Here is a 19,627-nt window from a genome sequence, read left to right as displayed (position 1 = left end):
TGTGATATGGATCTTGGTCCATATCGCCCAGCTCTAGTATTTACACCCTCACTCTCTCTGAATCATTTATAATGATTTTCCTTACCGATGGAATTGACAACCATGAAGAATCATGGGCTTTCCTTCTCCGTTTGGATTCCCCCCACAGAGAGGTGCTCAGAGCTCAGGGCCTGGGAGGCATGTGATGCATCCAGGGCTGACATGGAGGAGATCAGAGCCCTGTGCACATTCATTCCTCATTGATCCCAGGACTGCTGTGACTGACACATCTGGGTTCTGCTGGGGTTTCTGAGGAGGTGAGCTATACAGAATCAATGCATGAAAAAATTCAGCCATTATTTTATGTCATTATCACACCTAGAATAGAAAATGCCATATTCAGCATTTTCTTGACATATCATTTTCATCAAGCTGACAGTCATCTCCCCTGCAATGAGATGAATAAATACTTGAATCGATACCTATACTGAATTTACCTGCCTAGTGCCTACTGTTAATTTGACAACATTGACACCAAACCTGCATACTGTAATCTCTCTGAACAGATTCTCGTGGACAGATGAAAACAGTAAATGACTAACTTTCGAGAGAGAATTTGACTTCTGGGTAACCAAGATTATGCATACAGTGAGTCTGAAGCGTGGTTATTGTGATTAGCAGTTTAGTCCTAAATCTGATTGGTCATTTGACAGGTGTGAAATTGTCTGACTTCTATCTATATTAATAGTGTGTCTCTTTTTTCATGCATGTTTTCGTGCTTCAACATGTGTCTCTGACATGGCCCATAGATAAAGGACTACTGTCGCTTTAATAATTCCACTTTAATCAAAATCCCCAGTTAATCCCCCTCCCTTTTACCAGGAGTTGACGTAGCCTGTGGTCCCGGGGATCGGATGAGGCTGTCCCGAGTGACATAGCTGCGACACAAGAGGGGACGGAGAGGAGAACCGCAAATAACAACGGCAGGTAGTAAAAGCCGTCAGCGTGTTTAGAGCGTTTACCGTGAGCCATGAACTGAATGGAATTAGAAGCAGTTGTAGCTCTTTACAATAATCTGTCGCGTATGCAACAGGTTTACTGCACCGGACCTCATGTTTGTTTGTCACAACAGCCATAAACCTTCACCCTCTCCGGTTTTACATGCACGAGTTTGAACTGAAAATCCCAGTAAATGATTCCTATTATGCTGCATCTCATCTAGGAATTCTTTGGCGTCACCAACTGTGGGATGGTGCACGTGTCACCTGTAACTTTGAGTGGGGAATCTTCTTCGTTGGGGTTTTATGGCGGTGTACATAACAGTATTACCTGTAGACTAGACCGGGAACGCGCGTCTGCGTGCGCCATTGCGCGCATGTTGATTTTGTCAATCCACACCAGATGCGATCAGGACACGCAGGTTGAAATATCAAAACGATCTCGGAACCAACTATATTCATTTGGAGACAGGTCTAAGCACATGAAACGTTCATGGACATTTAGCTAGCTAGCATGTTGTTGCTTGCTAATTTGTCCTGGGAAATGCACAAGGTCCTTTTTTTTTACTGGATCATTGTAGAATTTTGACCCATTTTGAGTCAACACAATATCGTGTGTTCTCTACTCAACAATTAATCCACAGATAAACAGGGAAACCTGTTTAGTTTCTAAGACTTTAGATGGCGGTTGGCAAACAACTTTAATAAGGTGCATTACCACCAGCAACTGGACTGGAGTGTGCACCTCAGTTCATCTTTCAATGGCAGAGGTGGGACTTGCAGCGCCTCAGAAATAGAACCAATCTCTATTTTAGCACCTGAATACACAGAGGCGCGTTAGCAGTTTGGATGAAATGATTGAATGACGTGTATGTGTACATTTATTTTGTTATGCACTGTGTTGTATGCCGTGTGGTCAGCAGGTTATGTGCATTACTTCTCCTTCAGTATGGAATAATTGTTTAGGTGTGTTTACGGTGGGGTGGGCATTTCTTGGGCAGGGTTGAACCGATTTCCATGTGTGCACTGCAAATCAAATGTTATTTGCCTCGTGCTTCATAAACAACAGGTGTAGACAAACAGTGAAATGCTTATTTATGAGTCCTTTTCCAACAATACAGAGTTAAAAATAGAACATCGAAATAGTAACACGAGGAATAAATACACAGTGAATAACAATAGAAATAGCATGGCTATATACAGGGAGTACTGAGTCTGAGTCGATGTGCAAGGGGTACGAGGTAATTGAGGTAGTAGCTATGTACATATAGGTATGGGCAACGTGACTAGGCGACAGGATAGATAATAGACTGAGCTGTAGCAGCAGCATATGTGCAGTGTGAAAGTCTATGCCATTATACATGTGTGCACGTGTTATGTGTTTGTGTTGGGGTGTCAGTGTAAGTATGTGCAGTGTGTGCATAAAGTCAGTGCAACATAATTAGTTAAAAAAAGCAGAGAGAGCAGTCTGTGGCTTGGGTGGCATGAGTCTTTGAAAATATTTTGGGCAGGGAGCTCGGCCCAGTGATGTACCGGGCCGTACACACTACACTCTGTTGCGCCTTGCGGTCGGGTGCCTTGCAATTGCTGTACCAAGCGGTGATGCAGCCAGTCAAGATGCTTTCAATGGTGCAGCTGTAAAACCTTTTGAGGATCCGAAGGCCCATTTCAAATCCTTTCAGCCTCCTGAGGGGGAAGAGGAGCAGTCGGGCCCTCTTCACAACTGTGTGTCTGGACCATGTTAATTCCTTAGTGATGTGGACATTGAGGATCTTGAGGCTCTCGACCCGCTCCACTACAGCCCCATTGATGTGGATGGGGGCGTGCTCGCACCTCCATTTTCTGTAGTCCATGAACAGCTCCTTTGTGTTGCTGATGTTGAGGGAGAGGTTGTTGTTCTGACACCACACTGCCAGGTCTCTGACGTCCTCCCGAGAGGCTGCCTCACCATCGGTCGGTGATCAGTCCTATCACCATCATGTCGTCAGCAAATGTGATGGTGTTGAAGTTGTGCATGGCCATGCAGTCATGGGTGAACAGGGAGTACAGGAGGGGACTAAGCACACACCCCTGGGGGTGCACACTCCATGTCAATGGTCAGCGTGGCATATGTGTTGTTGCCTACCCTCTCCACCTTGGGCCGGTCCATCAGGAAGTCCAGGACCTAGTTGCAGAAGGAAGTGTTCAGTCCCAGGGTCCTGAGCTTGGTGATGAGTTTGGAGGGGACTATGGTATTGAATGCTGAGCTGTAGTCCATGAACAGCATTCTTACATAAGTATTCCTTTTGTCCAGATGGGTGAGGACAGTGTGGAGTGCAATAGTGATTGCGGATCTGTTGGGTTGGTATGCAAATTGGGGTCTAGGGTGTCTGGGATGATGGTGCTGATGTGAGCCGTTCAAAGCATTTCATGGCTATAGATGTGAGTGATACGGGGCGATAGTCATTTAGGCAGGTTACGCTAGCATTCTTGGGCACCGGGACAGTGGTGGTCTGCTTGAAACAAGTTGGTATTACAGACCGGGTCAGGGATAGATTGAAAATGTAATTGAAGACACTTGCCAGCTGGTCAGCTCTAAGTACGCGTCCTGATATTCCTGTCTGGCCCCACGGCCTTGCAAATGTTAACCTGTTTAATGGTCTTACTGACATCGGCTACGGAGAGCAAGATCGCACAGTTTTCAGGAACAGCTGGTGCTCTCATGCATGGTTCATTGTTGCTTGCCTCGAAGCTACCATAAAAGGCATTTAGCTCGTCTGGTAGGCTCGTGTCACTGGGCAGCTCTCTGCTGTGTTTCCCTTTGTAATCAGTGTTAGTTTGCAAGCCCTGCCACATCCGACGAGCGTCAGAGCTGGTGTTGTAGGATTCCATTTTAGTCTTATTGAAGCTTTGCCTGTTTGATGGCTCGTCAGGGGTCTTAATGGGATTTCTTACAAGCGTCCAGATTAGTGTCCCGCTCCTTGAAAGCTGCAGCTTTACCCTTTAGCTCAGTGCGGATGTTGCCTGTAATCTATGGCTTCTGGTTGGGATACAGCCCGCTTTACTTTTTCCACATTTAGTTACGTTACAGCCTTGTTCTAAAATTGATTCAATCGTTTTTTTCCCCGTCATCAATCTACATACAATACCCCATAATGACAAAGCAATAACAGGTTTTTATAATTTTTTGCTAATTTATATAAAATATAAATTAACATTTATATAAGTATTCCGACACTTTACTCAGTGCTTTGTTGAAGCACATTTGCCAGCGATTTAAAGCATTGAGTCTTCTTGGGTATGACGCTACAAGCTTGGCACACCTATATTTGGGACTTTCTCCCATTCTTATATGCAGATCCTCTCAAGCTCTGTCAGTTTGGTTGGGAAGCGTTGCTGCACAGCTATTTTCAGGTATCTCCAGAGATGTTAGATCGAGTTCAAGTACAGGCTCTGGCTGGGCCACTCAAGGACATTCAGAGACTTGTCCGAAGCCACTCCTGTGTTGTCTTGGCTGTATGCTTAGGGTCGTTGTCCTGTTGGAAGGTGAACCTTCACCCCAGTCTGAGGTCCTGAGTGCTCTGGAGCAGGTTATCATCAAGGATCTCTCTGTACTTTACTCCGTTCATCTTTTCCTCGATCCTGACTAATCTCCCAGTCCCTGCCACTGAAAAACATTTCCACAGCATGATGCTGCCACCATCATGCTTCACCGTAGGGATGGTGCCACGTTTCCTCCAGACGTGACGCTTGGCATTCAGGCCCAAAGAGTTCAATCTTGGTTTCATCAGAACAGAGAATCTTGTTTCTCATGGTTTAAGAGTCTTTAGGTGCCTTTTGACAAACTCCAAATGTGCTGTCCTGTGTCTTTTACTGAGGAGTTGCTTCCGTCTGGCCGCTCTACCATAAAGGCCTGATTGGTGGAGTGCTCTAGAGATAGTTGTGCTTCTGGAAGGTTCTCCCATCTCCACAGAGGAACTCTGGAGCTCTGTCAGAGTGACCATCGTGTTCTTGGTCACCTCCCTGACAAAGGCCCTTCTCCCCCGATTGCGCAGTTTGGCCGGGCGGCCAGCTCTAGGAAGAGTCTTGGTGGTTCCAAAATTCTTCCATTTAAGAATGATGGTGGCCACTGTGTTCTTGGGGACCTTCAATGTTGCAGACATTTTTTACCCTTCCACAGATCTGTGCCTCAACACAATCCTGTTTCAGAGCTCTACGGACAATTCCTTTGACCTCATGGCTTGGTTTTTGCTCTGACATGCACTGTCAACTGTGAGACCTTATATAGACAGGTGTGTGCCTTTCCAAATCATGTCCAATCAATTGAATTTACCACTGTTGGATTCCAATCAAGTTCTCAAGGATGACCAATGGGAACAGGATGCACCTGAGCTCAATTTCGAGTCTCGTAGCAGAAGGTCTGAATACTTATTTACATAAGGTATTTCTGTTTTTTATATTCAATACATTTGCTATAATGTCTAAACCGGTTTTTGTTTTGTCATTATAGGGTATTGTGTGTAGATTGAGGGAAAAAAAATAATTTAATCAATTTTAGAATTAGGCTGTAACATAAAATGTGGAAGAAGTCAAGGGGTCTAAATACTGTCCGAATGCACTGTAGGCATTGTATTGTCATATTATTGCCAGTCACCTTTTGTTAATCATATGTTATTCGACCTGTCCCCAAGAATAACATAATCATATGTTATTCTTCATTAATGATTCCTTGTCGATCACCAAACATTTCTGTAAAAAAAACAACGATAAAACCTTGCGTACATTTTTTTAATTTATTTTTTCCCCCGCTGTTGGCGGTAGGTGCACTTGATGCAATAGCCCTAGCGCCGGGAAGGCAAAGTGTTCCCATTTTAAACCATTTAATGTCTCTGAAGGTAGAACTCCGCCTACTCCGCAGGCCCAGAGAGCAAATTAAGTGCACCTATTGGCCTACCGCTGTTCAATCAGATAGCTTAGATCACTGTGTCTACACAGTTTCCTTGAGCCATAGACAATAAAGAGAAGCCTGAAACGCACAGCTAAGTTGATACTGTGAGATTTCAAAACTTTTAAAAGTTGTTAATCAGCACCGTCAACACTTTTATAAGCCATAAAATGTGCGGAGTGAGTATAGCAAAGTGTTCCGATAAGCTTGCGTTGTTATTGTTAGCGGCTTGTGTCTTTTTTAATATCAAAGAATATTTTACTTAATCTGGTCATAGAAGTAACAACATGAATTGGTGCATGAGGCAGAAATAATGCAATGCGACTTCAGTTTCGCCATCAGCTGGAAGATTGTGTCCCCTTTTCTCAGCGGAGGGAGAGCGGAGGGACAGCCTGACCGCTGCTCCCCCCCTCTCCTCAGACTGACAAAAAATAATTATTATGCTCACTCATCTGTGCCTCACAAGTAATGCATCAAATGATCTATTACCAGTGTGATCATATACAGTACATTTTCTAAGTATAAATTCAAATTGGTCTGAGAAGAACAACATTGGCAGGGAAATTCAAGCATAGCCAATATGCAGCGATAATGTATTGGGCCTATATCCAACTGCACAAACCTCATTACTACAGAACTGTTTTTAATTGCTTAATGTCATATAATCTTATGTTTTTTAAGTCATGTTTTTAAAAAATCAGAGCGGTAGATCTTGTCTTTCATTTTGAATCAGAAAGTGATCTTGACTCAGAAAACGTTGGTGACTACTGATTTACATGATGTTTCTAACTATAGGCAGAGAGGTTCTGAGTGACTTGTACAAGTCAAGCAGATAGACCCATTGCCAGTGCTTTCCCACTCCCACACTAAAGAATCTACTCCTGGCTCTCTCTCAAGAGTTAGCAGACCGGAGAGACTGAGCATCACCCCCTTCGCCCCCACCCGTCTACCATCGCATTCCTTCAACTGTCTGATAAAGTCACCTCATTGTGGATGACCTCACAGGCTGTCACACGCCCATCGCTGCTCGCCTGACCAGAGGGTTGCTATAACAGGAGAGGACAAGAGTTGCTAGAACATTTGCTGCGCTCGCAACAACTTCATGTTCTGCGTACATTTGCGAATAGCTGTGCTCATACTCAGCAAGTGTTATGTCATAGTTGATTAGGTGGATATAGTATTCTATCATATCCTGTGCCTCAGTCTAAGTAACAGAGATATTTTCCAGCCCAGCTAACGATATAATTCTGATGCTGAGGATGTCTCTATTATTAGCTTAGCTAAGTACAACAGCCCAGTTTGTATATTTTGTTTTATGATCACATTCTACTTAAGACACAGATATAGTAGTCACGTGAGGGATATGTCACATATAAAGGCATTTTGGTTTGCTCTTAAAATACTTCCAGAAAGGAACACCTGAATTAGCAAGCTTCAGTTTTTTTATGGTGTGTGTTACGTGTCTGTCAGACACATTTACCTTTGCCTAAACATCAGGTGGCCTATCGTTCAGAGAGATTCAGAGACACAGCCGATTGAGAGACTATAGCTCTGAGCTTGTTTGACTTGGCAGGAATAGGACCACTGGTACTAGCTCTGCACTGGGTTTCTGAAGAGAGTGAGTTCCACGGAGGGCACAATGTATCCCCTTAGGATTAGCCCTCCTCCCTTTTGTGTTTGTCCTGGATGGTGGGCCAGCCTGGAAAGGTGTTTAAAAGTTTTATTAGTCGTATGTACAGGGATACACATGGTATACACCGTCTAATGAAATGCTTACTTGTGGATGTGTGCGTGAGTGAGTGCATGTGTGCTAAGGTTCGGCGAATCAGAGCAGGTGGTCAGTAGTCTGATTCTGTGTGTGGATAGGGATCCTGGGGAGATACAGTGGGGTTAAATACACAATGGTATATGGAAACTCAGGCGGACCCCTCCTTTTAAAAGCTTGTTTTTTTTTGGACCATTTTTATTGGTTTTGTTATTTTTTTGTTTGGGGGCTTACAGGTACATTATCCATTTCAAAGTATACGTTTAGAAAACGTGTACCTGTAGGCTGCCACTCAAAGTAAAATAATAAATATACATAGAGTTTAAGTGATAATAAATGTAAATATAAACAGGAAAAGAAAACAAAAAAGAAGGTGGCCTCCGTCCCCAAACTTCCATCCCATTCCCCCAACCCCACCCTGCCAACATGTCTTCATCCAACTCCACCCCCGGAAACCATGTTTCCAACCCCTTCCCACCCCTCTTAGCAACTAGGGTTGCTTGTCAGTCACCCACCACCCCCATCCCCCGGCTCCATTCCTGGCGACCAGAAAAAACCCTCAGAATACCACCCCTTCCCCGTGGGCCTGAAAGCAGAGAAAAATGTAAATAGGTTTATATATTGTTTGTACGTATGTGTTGGGCTTTGGCTGAGATTTAGTATATTTCTCCAGGCGGCAATTGTTCCTTGACTAGCACCATTCATTCTCGCTGTTGATAATTCTAATGTCATAACTTCTAATAGTAACTGTATCCACTGGTGAATTGGGAGAGCGTGAGATAATTGCCATCTAAGAGCAACATATTTTTTTTTGCGGCAGTGCTGCCTGCCAGCAGTAACAGTTTCTGATATATTGAGAGATTCAAGGAGCAATCATTGTTAAGTAAAATAATTCCTGCCTCGGGCAGCAGGTAGCCTAGTGGTTAGAGTGTTGGGCCAGTAACTGAAATGTTGCTAGATTCAATCCCTGACCTGACAAGGTAAAAAAAATCTGTCGTTCTGCCCCTGAACAAGGTAGTTAACCCACTGTTCCTAGGCCGTCATTGTAAATAAGAATTTGTTCTTAACTGACTTGCCAAGTTAAATAAATAAATACATTTAATAGATGCAAAGCATTGAATATTTACATTCTTGCACCTCGAAATACATTTTGTACCTTTGCCCCAGAAGCATTTAAATACAGGGCACTCCCACATCATATGGAGGAATGTGCCTACCTGATTCAGGGGACACAGTGAAGAGTTGGGGCCAATTTCATCGTAAAACGTTTCCCTGGTGTTAAATACAGTCTGTGAACAAACTTAACATAAATTGATGGTTCAGATTATGGGATGCCAAGGTAATAGTTGTCCATATTCTGTTCCAGTTAAAGGATTGTTCAGACTCAAATCTGTGCACCATACTTTTTTAATGGCTAGCTCAGAATATGAGCTTTCCAAAAGTTGTTTCTATATTATAGAGACCGGTCCTTTCGGGAGCACAGATCATTTATTTATAAATCCCTTCATTGGATAGTTTGGTAGTTGGGTTTCCCAAGCGACTCCATAGGGCAATATAGCTGACCTAAGTTGTAAATATAGTAAAAAGGATTTGCCTGGTAATGTGTATGTGGTTTTTACTTCTTGGAATGTCCTCAAACCATTACTGTCCATGATATCGGCATTGTTTTGCGCCAAATAAAAACTGTGTAATAATAGGCCTAATGTGTAGTTTACATTGTTTAAGGGATATGTCAGTGAAGACCACCTCTTCCAGGGCAATAAGACACCATAATTCTCTTTTATACTCAGACAGGGGGCAGAAGAATCGAATCATGGCTAAACCTATTTAGGATGGTACGAAATACCAGTGCCTGGAAATACAATTTAAAGTTTGGTACGGATAGTCCTCTTACATCTTTCCCTCTTTGCAAGTTTGTTAATTTATCCCAATAGCCAAAAGGGGAGACAAGGGAAGCATTGAACTACAGAAATTCAGCTGTCACAATGTATTCATTTTGACAATAGATATTCTGCTGGTTAAAGCAACTGGGATGTCAGTCCATCTACTGAGGTTGGATTTAATTGATTTGAGCGTTCTGTAAAAGCTTCTGGCAATGGTTTTATCTAAGGAAGGAAATGTATATATTCCTAAATATTTAAAATGGGAAATGATTGGGATTCCATAAGTAAGAGATGGAGTCCTCCATCGGGGTCTTGATAGGCAGTTGGGCAGATTTGGTTAGATTTATTTTAGAACTTGAGATGGAGCTGGATTTGTCTATGATCTTTTGGGAAGGATTAAGATACATTCTCTAGATAAAGTAAGATATTGTTGGCGTATAATGAGATGACGTGATCCGTAGAATTAAGAGATATTGGTGTAATCTTTTTCAATTGTCGAATTTCCTGGGCCAGGGGCTCTATAGACAATAAAAATAGCAGAGGTGAGATAGGATCACCTTGCTTGCTACTTTTAGTTATTCTGAACGGAACAGAGCAGGTATTGCCTGTTATTACTATGGCTGTGGGACTGGCATATATTTTAATCATATTAATGAAATTGCAGCCAAGTCCCATATGTTCCAAAACCAACCAAAGATATGACCATTCTAGTCCATCAAAAGCTTTTTCTGCATTGAGAGAGAGAGAACTGCCTAAGGAGCTTTGGTTTCTGATGTAGCATGAAAGATATGTAATAGACAGCGGTTATCTGAGGATAGATGTAAGTTTCGAGATGACATGACAGAATTTCAAAAAATAGTTTAATAATCTGTGTTTATCAAAGATGGAGGACAATAATGAGAGGACTGGGTGACGTACTTTTTAATTTTTTTATCATATCGAAATTAGTGTTGTATTTACATCCCTTCCAAATGAGCCTTTGTGAACGGCTGTGTTAATCATTTCAAGTAAGAGTGGACCTAATTGGTTAAAATATGATTTCCTTTATTCATGTTATCCAATGTCCTTCTGAGTTCATGGAGGGAGATTTGGCTCCCAGCAAGCCGGCTTCCTCAGTTGAGAGAAGAGGAGTTCTTATATCTTTTAATAAGGTCTTGATCTGGTTTGGTGTGGATTTACAATGTATAGGTATATAATTATTTATAGAAACAGGAGAATCTTGGCCTCCCTAGTGGCGCAGCGGTCTAAGGCACTGCATCGCAGTGCTTGAGGCGTCACTACAGACCTGGGTTCGATCCCAAGCTGTGTCACAACTGGCCATAACCGGAAGTCCCATATGGCGGTGCACAATTGGCCCAGCGTTGTCTGGGTAAGGGTTTTGCCGGGAGGGCTTTACTTGGCTCATCGATTTCCTTGCTCTAGCGATTTCCTTGTGGCAGGCCGAGTGCCTGCAGGCTGACTTCCGGGTTAAGCGGGCGGGTGTTAAGGAGCGCGGTTTAGAGAATGCTCTAACATTCTTAACAACTTTTCAAGTTCTGATATCTTCTTTAATTGTAATTTATTCAGCCCAGATGCAAATGCAGTTTTATTATTTTTAATAAAACCTTTAATGCCGTCCCATAAAATCTGAGGATCATTGACTGAATTTTTCTTAATACATTCATTCAATTTAGTTTCAAATTCTTAACAGAAATTAGGATTTTGTAGTAAAGATTAATTAAAGCTCCATTTTGTGACTTTTTTTTGGAGATAATGAAATTTGTATCTGGCAGTAAGAAGCATGATGATCATGTCTGTCCCAATAACCAGTTGGAATGAAGTTAATTCTAATAATATGCTGTTCAGACAATCAAAAAACTTAGGATCATATGAATTTGGAGAATACACATTTAATAAAGGCAATTTTCTTTCTATTATGGATACATTTAAGGAAAGTGTTTCTGCCTTCTTGGTGTTGCCTTTACCAAGGATGGTGATTTTGAGTTTCTTATGTATCATTATGATTACACCTTTTAGTTTTGTTTGGGGCTGATGATAAAGCAGCCATTTTGTACAAATGGTTCTCTTTTCTATGTGTCCTTTTGGAGCGGATGTGTTTCTTGGATCATTGCTATATCAATATGGTTTATTGCTAGTATATCAAGACAGCTGGAATGCTTGATAGGAATATTAAGGCCTTTCAAATGCCACAAGAGAATATCTAGCGTTGCTGTTGTTTTTCTAAAATGAAGTTCTTATCTTTGGTGTTGATAAGCCCATAGATGTAAAAAAAAAAAAAAAAAAAAGCAGGACCCACAGCGAAACCCACCCATTGGTCACTCTCCAACAGGAAATACCCTTTCAATAAATCGTTACCTTGTCCCTGTCCCCTATCCCCAGCCCCCTTCCTCCCTAGCCCCCAGCCCTCCCTCCTGGGTTCTCCCCGCCCTGCACTATAATTACAGGGTTATAGCATAATGGCTAGTGGCAGCCTTAAATATGAAATCTCTTAAGCAGCATATTTTTGGTATTTAGGTGTAAAACAATTATTATTATAATAAAGTGAAACAAAATAAGTAACCAATTCAGACCTTAACAATTAAGTTAGCACACTTTATAAGTAAGGGTGTGTAATGAAGAAAATATTATGAGAATGAAACCAAAAATAAGATATGACAGATATGCAAGTCTTAATGCCTAAACAGTAAAACAAAATGGGATAGCTGTAGGACCCATATACAGTGCATTTGGAAAGTATTGAGACCCCCTTTTCCACATTTTGTCACATTGGTATTAAATAATTTTCAATCTACACACAATATCCCATAATACATTCTTGCAAATGTTTTAAAAATAAAAAAAACGTATTTACATAAGTATTCAGATCCTTTGCTATGAGACTCGAAATTGAGCTCAGGTGCATCCTGTTTCCATTGATCATCCTTGAGATGTTTCTACAACTTGATTGGAGTCCACCTGTGGTAAATTCCATTGATTGGACATGATTTGGAAAGGCATTCACCTGTCAATATAACATCCCACAGTTGACAGTGCATGTCAGAGCAAAAACAAAGCCATGAGGCCAAAGAGTTGTACATAGAGCTCTGAGACAAGATTGTGTCCAGCTTGTCCCCTTTTGTGTTGGGTTGATGTGCTTCTCAAAGAAGTCTTGAGGTTCCTTGGTAGTGGAAAACGTGTTTTCTGGAAGGTCAAGATAAGTTTTGCTGGGTGGATAAAGCCGCACCTCAGGTTTAGTTTACGTAGCTGGAATCTCACCTCCGTTTTTGGTCCTAAATTATGTCATGGCTATTCAGAGGACTTATAGACACGCCCCATCAAATTATATCGTAACCCCATCACACTGTGGTTGACTCAACGGCTGAGTATAACCGTGAGCTACACATTAACACACAAGCATGTATACACGCAAACAATGTCTCTTAGGGATAACTCCTCCAAAAGGTCACTCTCTATATACAGTACCAGTTTACACCCTACCTGTCAATAATTTATACGAGCCCTGTAGTGAAATGACTCTGTTACTCTATGTCCTGGTTTTATAAAGTATGACTTTAGGGTACACTTACAGTACATTAACTTTGCAGGTCTAATAACCTGACCTGGTTCCAAATATGGCGTACCAAAACGTGTCTGCTGGCTAAAATGCTCTGGTTCTGGTCAGTTTTATCCTGTTAACCAACCGTTAAGCAACTAAACTGGGGTAGATTTTGCGGAAGTGTAACACATGGAGAAATCAAAGAGAATCACCTCTCTCTCGTCAACTGCATACAGTTACCGTAATGCTAATTAGATGTTTCCTCAAGCCACCCCCAGTATGAGGTGTGAGGAAACACGGTTTCAGGAAGACCCTAGTCTGGAGTTAGGGGGGGGAGGTATTGAAAAAAATCAGTTGGCCTAGGAAGGGGCTATATTAACCCTGTGAATCATGGCAGGACTGACATACTGGGTGTCCTCTTACATGCCATATAAGGGGAACCCCCCCCCCCCCACACCCCCCCACAATGCTACTGTGGTATCACTTTCTGCAGAGGGGTGGCTATTCTTAGGCTGTCACTTCAGCTCAGGCAAGACCTCTCTTCCTCTGGTTCTCTACTCTTTTCTGTCTATCTTTCTCTCCTTATTTAAAAAGGGGTGGGTCGTGAATGACATATTTGTCTGTGGCTGTAGTGGGTTAGGTTTTTGTTTGCTGTGCTTTCAGTCTCATTTGACATTTTGGGGAGATATTGTGTCTTTTTTAGTTCTCAAGTGTACTTTTTTAAAACTTTTTTTTTTCTGCTTTCAGAAGCTACTTGGCTCCTGCCCCACCCCCTCTCTACCTCATTTTTTTGAAGAAGATTAAACCAAACAAACAATCAAAGCCTTTGGAAGAATGAGTACCTACAACATTTCTCTGAGTGGGCCGGCCCCATGGGGCTTCCGATTGCAGGGAGGGAAAGACTTCAACATGCCCCTGACCATCTCCAGGGTAAGTGATCTATTCATCCAATTCAGTGTACCTACATCCATACTTTGTACAAACACACAGAGATTTCTACATCCCATATCCGATATGTCTTTTGACCAATGAGATCATCCTTTTTCTTGCATTCAGCTTGAATCTAAATGTTGGGGTTTGTTTATTGTTCAGTGCTTGAAACTTCATCCCATTGAAGTTTACATTAAAAAAGATTAAGGTAAAGGGTAGTGGTTAGGGTTTAGGGAAGTCCCAAGGATTTCACATAGCACTAACCGTCAGCCCACCCTTATAGGACATCAAATATTCAATTACTACTACAGTACTAGTACAGTACTTGTAGGTGTGTTGTTGTTAAACATGGTGGTCATTTTGGGAAGTTTGGTTGATTTAGATTGTTTGGGATGCAGTTTTATTACAGTAGTTTCAATAGGTTTTCTCATTGGTTGGTATCATTGTGTGGTTTTGGAAAATTCAGTGATTTAAGCTTGGCCTTTGCTAAAAAGTTTGAGAATATGCTTTGTTGCGTTCACCTTATCCTGTAGTAGTATGTTCATCTTACACGTTGTAAAGGCCTAAAGACTATGCATAAAATGTTGATTGGTTTATGGTGGTAGGAACTGTGAGTTAGGGGTAGGCTATGTTAAAATTGTTACACCACAGTCGATGGTGAGAATGTAGGCCTACTTATGCATTTTCAGACTGGAATCATGGCATGCTGTCACCTGCCAAATCTATAGTGTAATATACAGTTAACTGCCCAAATAAAGGAAACACCAACATAAAGTGTCTTAATATGCCGTTGAAGCTGTTCTGGCTAGTGGTGGTCCCAATGTGCCTTGGCATAGATTCCACAAGTTTCTGGAACTCTATTGGAGGGATGCGACAATATTCTTCCACGAGAAATTCCATCATTTGGTATTTTGTATATGGTGGTGGAAAGCGCTCTGTTCTCTTGGGTGGAGATTTGGTGACTGAGACAGCTATGGCATATGACAGGGATCATCAACTAGATTTTCTTGAGCGGGGCCAGAACATAATTACAAATAACTTGTAGACTGCAAATTGACCTCAAGAAGCCCAAACAGATATAAAATTTGACTAAAACATAATAATTTTAAAACTTGCTTACATTTGTATATGATCACATATGTCCGTCTATTATGCTTGGGAATACTTTGGAACAGATGTCCAAAATTAAAATCACTTGGAGCTGATTTGCTGGTGTTTTTACAGTCTTTTATGTCCAACAATAAAAATTCAAACAACGTTTTTATTTTTGCTCTGAAAACTTGGGGGGGCCAAATAAAATACCCAGGGGACAAATAAAATCACCCATGGGACAAATTTGGTCCACAGGCCGCCAGTTGGGGAACCCTGGCATATGGTTTACATTGTTTTCATGCTCATCAAACCATTTAGTGACCACTAGTGCTCTGTGAATGGGGGCATTGTCATTCTAAGGGGGCATAGCCATGGTAGCCAAAATATTGGCCTGCCCAGCATTTTTATACATAACCCAAAGCATGATGGGATTTCAATTGCTTAACTAACTCTGGAAACACACCTGTGTGGAAGCACCTGCTTTCAATATACTTTGTATCCCTCATTTACTCAAGTGTTTCCTTTTATTTTGGCAGTTACAGTACCTGTAGTTACTTCAGTTGCTAATTCAGGTGTGATTATGACTTTTGTGTGTTGCGTTTGTGCTGTGATGACCTAATATGTGAGTTCATTGCCCCTTTTCCTTTCCTCTCCGAGACTGAAAATATTTTGATTTCTCACCCTGTATTTTAAGGTGTCGAGGTGTATTTCCCCACATTATTTTAGTACTGAAAGTGAAATAGGTGTTGTCGCCTGAATATCACAAGTTCTTTTCTGGTAAGAACAAGTATTTATTCTATGAACATCTCTTCCAAGAACCTCAATCTGTTGATGTTCTTAGAAGAGATATTTGTAGAATAGATATTTATTAGAAGAAAAGAAAGGAAGCTGGCTGGAATAATGATATTGTGAGTCTGATATGTGTGCTCTGGTGTGTATGTGTGCCTGAAGCCTATGTGTTCATAACGTGTGCATCTTTGGATAAACGTGCGTAACTCACTTGTAGACAACCTTTACAGTGTGTGTGTGTGTGTGTGTGTGTGTGTGTGTGTGTGTGTGTGTGTGTGTGTGTGTGTGTGTGTGTGTGTGTGTGTGCGCAGTACCAGTCAAAAGTTTGGACACACCTACTCATTCCAGAGTTTTTTTGGGGGGGGGGGAATAAGAGTGAAGACATCAAAACTATGATATAACACATATGGAATCATGTAGTAACCAAAAAAGTGTTCAACAAATTCTTCAAAGTAGACGCCGTTTGCCTTGATGACAGCTTTGCACACTCTTGGCATTCTCTCAACCAGCTTCATAAGGTAGTCATCTGGAATGCATTTCAGTTAACAGGTGTGACTTGTTCATTTGTGGAATTTCTTTCCTCCTTAATGCATTTGAGCCAATCAGTTGTCTTGTGACAAGGTAGTGAGGGTATACAGTAGATAGCCCTATTTGGTAAAAGACCAAGTCCATATTATGGCAAGAACCGTTCAAATAAGCAAAGAGAAATGACAGTCCATCATGACTTTAAGACATGAAGGTCAGTTTCAAACAGCATCAAGCAGTATGATTAAACTAGCTCTCCTGAGGACTGCCATAGGACAGGAACACCCAGAGTTACCTCTGCTGAAGAGGATAAGTTCATTAGAGTTAACTGCACCTCAGATTGCAGCCGAAATAAATGCTTCACAGAGTTCAAGTAACAGAAACATCTCAACTGTTCAGAGGAGACTGCGTGAATCAGGCCTTCATGGTCAAATTGCTGCAAAGAAACCACTACTAAAGGACACCAATAAGCAGAAGAGACTTGCTTGGGCCAAGAAACACGAGCAATGGACATTATACCGGTGGAAATCTGTCCTTTGGTCTGATGAGACTAATTTTGATATTTTTGGTTCCAACTGCCGAGTCTTTGTGAGATGCAGAGTAGGTGAACGGATGATCTCCACATGTGTGGTTCCCACAGTGAAGCATGGAGGAGGAGGTGTGATGGTGTGGGGTTGCTTTGCTGGTGACACTGTCAGTGATTTTATTTAGAATTCAAGGCACACTTAACCAGCATGGCTACCACAGCATTCTGCAACGACACAACATCCCAGCAGGTTAGTGGGACTATAATTTGTTTGTCAATAGGACAATGACCCAAAACACACCTCCAGGCTGTGTAAGGGCTATTTGACCAAGAAATCAACCTATAGCCCCTTCTCCTTACTTGATCTGAAATAATAGGATGAGTATAAGCCACACAGTAAAAATTCCAACTACTGAAGCATTTCAAAGGGCAAAAGGGTTTAGCTATCACGATTGGTAATACAGTCCTTTCAGATCTACAGGAAGTGTGTAGGGATAAGTGCGTAGCCTGCACTTTTCTTTATTTCAGTGAACCTTTACAACTGGTCATTGAATCCCCTTTTACTGTATGCAGTCTTATATAGAGAAGGCCTGTGAACTGGGGCCTTCAGTCTGCAGCCCAGGAGCACAAGGCTCAGTCACTCAGCACTCTGACAGGTGGGGAGGAACTTCTGCCTGCCTTGGGCTGCTGCTCTATCGCTCCCTTCTAAAAATACTTTCTTTCCCACCGGTGGACAATGCTGATGGTTTGGGTGGTCCATGACTGCTGCCTTTTTGTTTATAGAGCCAGGTGTGACAGCGAGAGAGAATGTGTGTTGTGTAGCCTACATACTGCATGATCGAAAGGGAGGTTAGGGGCTGGGGATTGGGTTGTTAAATTGCTGATGACCAAGCTGCTGCTTGTGTCAGTCACATGATGGCCTGGACTGGCCAACTTCAGCCCTGTACACAAATACTACATGACTACTGTGGTGGTTCCAATGACAAATACATTTGTACCTCTGAAATTGTGGCTAGGTACATTGGATAAGTTGTCTGGCTGGTTGATCAAATTGAGAGTTATGTAGAGGTGAAAATCAGGAGTGAATCTAAAGGAAATAAAAACAGAAAGATGCTGTATGGAAGGCATGGACCTGAAACCCTGCTATAATGGCAAGCAGCAGACCCTATTTCTAAATACCTCACTGTGAGGTTGGGATAAAAATAAACCTCTTTGGAAGAGAGGCCTTTCAAAAAAAGGCTTTCCTCCATTTTCAAGTGAGGCACTTAATTTGTCCACATTCAAAAGATTGTCTCGGCCTGGCTTCTTTTGTGAGAAAAATCAGCTACTGTCTCACACACAGATGTTTATTGGTTTATAAATTCCCCATATTTATGAGGGAGCATTATGACATTTCCGTTTAGACTGGACTGCCATTAAAAAGTAATGTGGCCTTTATAAGATGTCTGAGGGAAATGTCAGCAAGGAGATCCACCATCTCGGTAATAGGATATGTGTCCCTAGCAAACCTCTGGAGTCCAGTATGGATAATAGCACTGTATTGAGTGCCACGTGCATAACAGCTGGTTGTGATATGGTACTTTCTATTCTGTGTTGCCTGTTAGGACACCTTGGCTCGCAACAATTCATGTTATCAGGAAGTTTATTGGGATTCATGAAAGCGATCTTGTTCTTTTGGCATTTATTTGAGCTTCTTCAACTGCCCTCCAATATAGCCCCAGAAGATCAAGTTTTACTACTGGATTTAATCTGATCTGTAATAATCATTTTAGGAAATTCTGTTGGTAGTTTGTGCCCTCAGCAGTGTTATGCTGTTATTAAAATGTGTGTCCTCTCCTCACCCAGACAGTAGCCTAAGTATTTGTTACAATTAAGGGCTGGTTGTCCAAGACAGGAAAGTGCCGGTGACAGTTTTAGTCAACACTTCTTGGCTCTAGTACAGTGGTATTCAAACAGCGGGGACCACCAGAATTAAAAAAAGACTAATAATAATTCACGACCCCAACCCAAATATGATGATGACAACCTTAAACTCAGTAGATTTCCATTTTTTACATCAACAAATAACGTTCAATTCATCACATTTTCATCTCTTGTCAAAGTGTAATTATCTTTCTCAAAAACATTTGTATACTGTCCCATACAATAATCTGTACTTCACTGGTGCCAATAAGATAGGCTACTGTTCGCTCAATTAAATGAAGAATTTAGATAATTTAAAGACAGATTGGATTCTTGTCATCTCTTTTTAAAAACATTTATTGTATTTGTATAATTATTTTAACCTTTATTTAACTAGGCAAGTCAGTTAAGAACAAATTCTTATTTACAATGACGGCCTACACCAGCCAAACCCGGACGGCGCTGGGCCAATTGTGCGCCGACCTATGGAACTCCCAATCACGGCCGATTGTGATACAGCCTGGAATCAAATCAGGGTGTCTGTAGTGACGCCTCTAGCACTGAGATACAGTGTCTTAGACCGCTGCGCCACTCTGGAGCTTTACCGCAATAGCCATTTGCTTTCCAAACAGTTTTTTTCTTCGATTGTATTTTGAAATATTGCGATAGGCATGGATAGGTCTCTTCTTTTCACTGACAGTCACAACTAAACAATAATCTATTTGGTATTTGCAGTGCGCACTGCCCAAATTGCGGGCCCTTCCGACTGTAGGCTATGC

General features: G+C 41.7%; 1 protein-coding gene across 4 annotated transcripts in view; it reads left to right on the top strand.

Moving 5' to 3' along the window:
- The first annotated feature begins 13,686 nt into the window (after positions 1 to 13,686).
- The window catches only part of LOC106606152 (LIM domain-binding protein 3), a 61,061-nt gene continuing 55,120 nt past the window's right edge, over positions 13,687 to 19,627 (top strand). For all 4 annotated transcript variants that reach the window (XM_014202295.3, XM_045720348.2, XM_045720359.2 and 1 more), the window contains exon 1: positions 13,687 to 14,014. In XM_014202295.3, the coding sequence (XP_014057770.3) occupies positions 13,919 to 14,014 (96 nt within the window). In that variant the 5' untranslated portion in view covers positions 13,687 to 13,918. The remainder of the gene's footprint in view (positions 14,015 to 19,627) is intronic.

This window comes from Salmo salar, chromosome 01 (assembly GCF_965601325.2).
Source record: "Salmo salar chromosome 01, fSalSal1, whole genome shotgun sequence".
Classification (NCBI taxonomy): domain Eukaryota; kingdom Metazoa; phylum Chordata; class Actinopteri; order Salmoniformes; family Salmonidae; genus Salmo; species Salmo salar.
The sequence above is the reverse complement of the archived record's forward strand: the minus strand, read 5'-3'. Positions and strand labels throughout refer to the sequence as shown.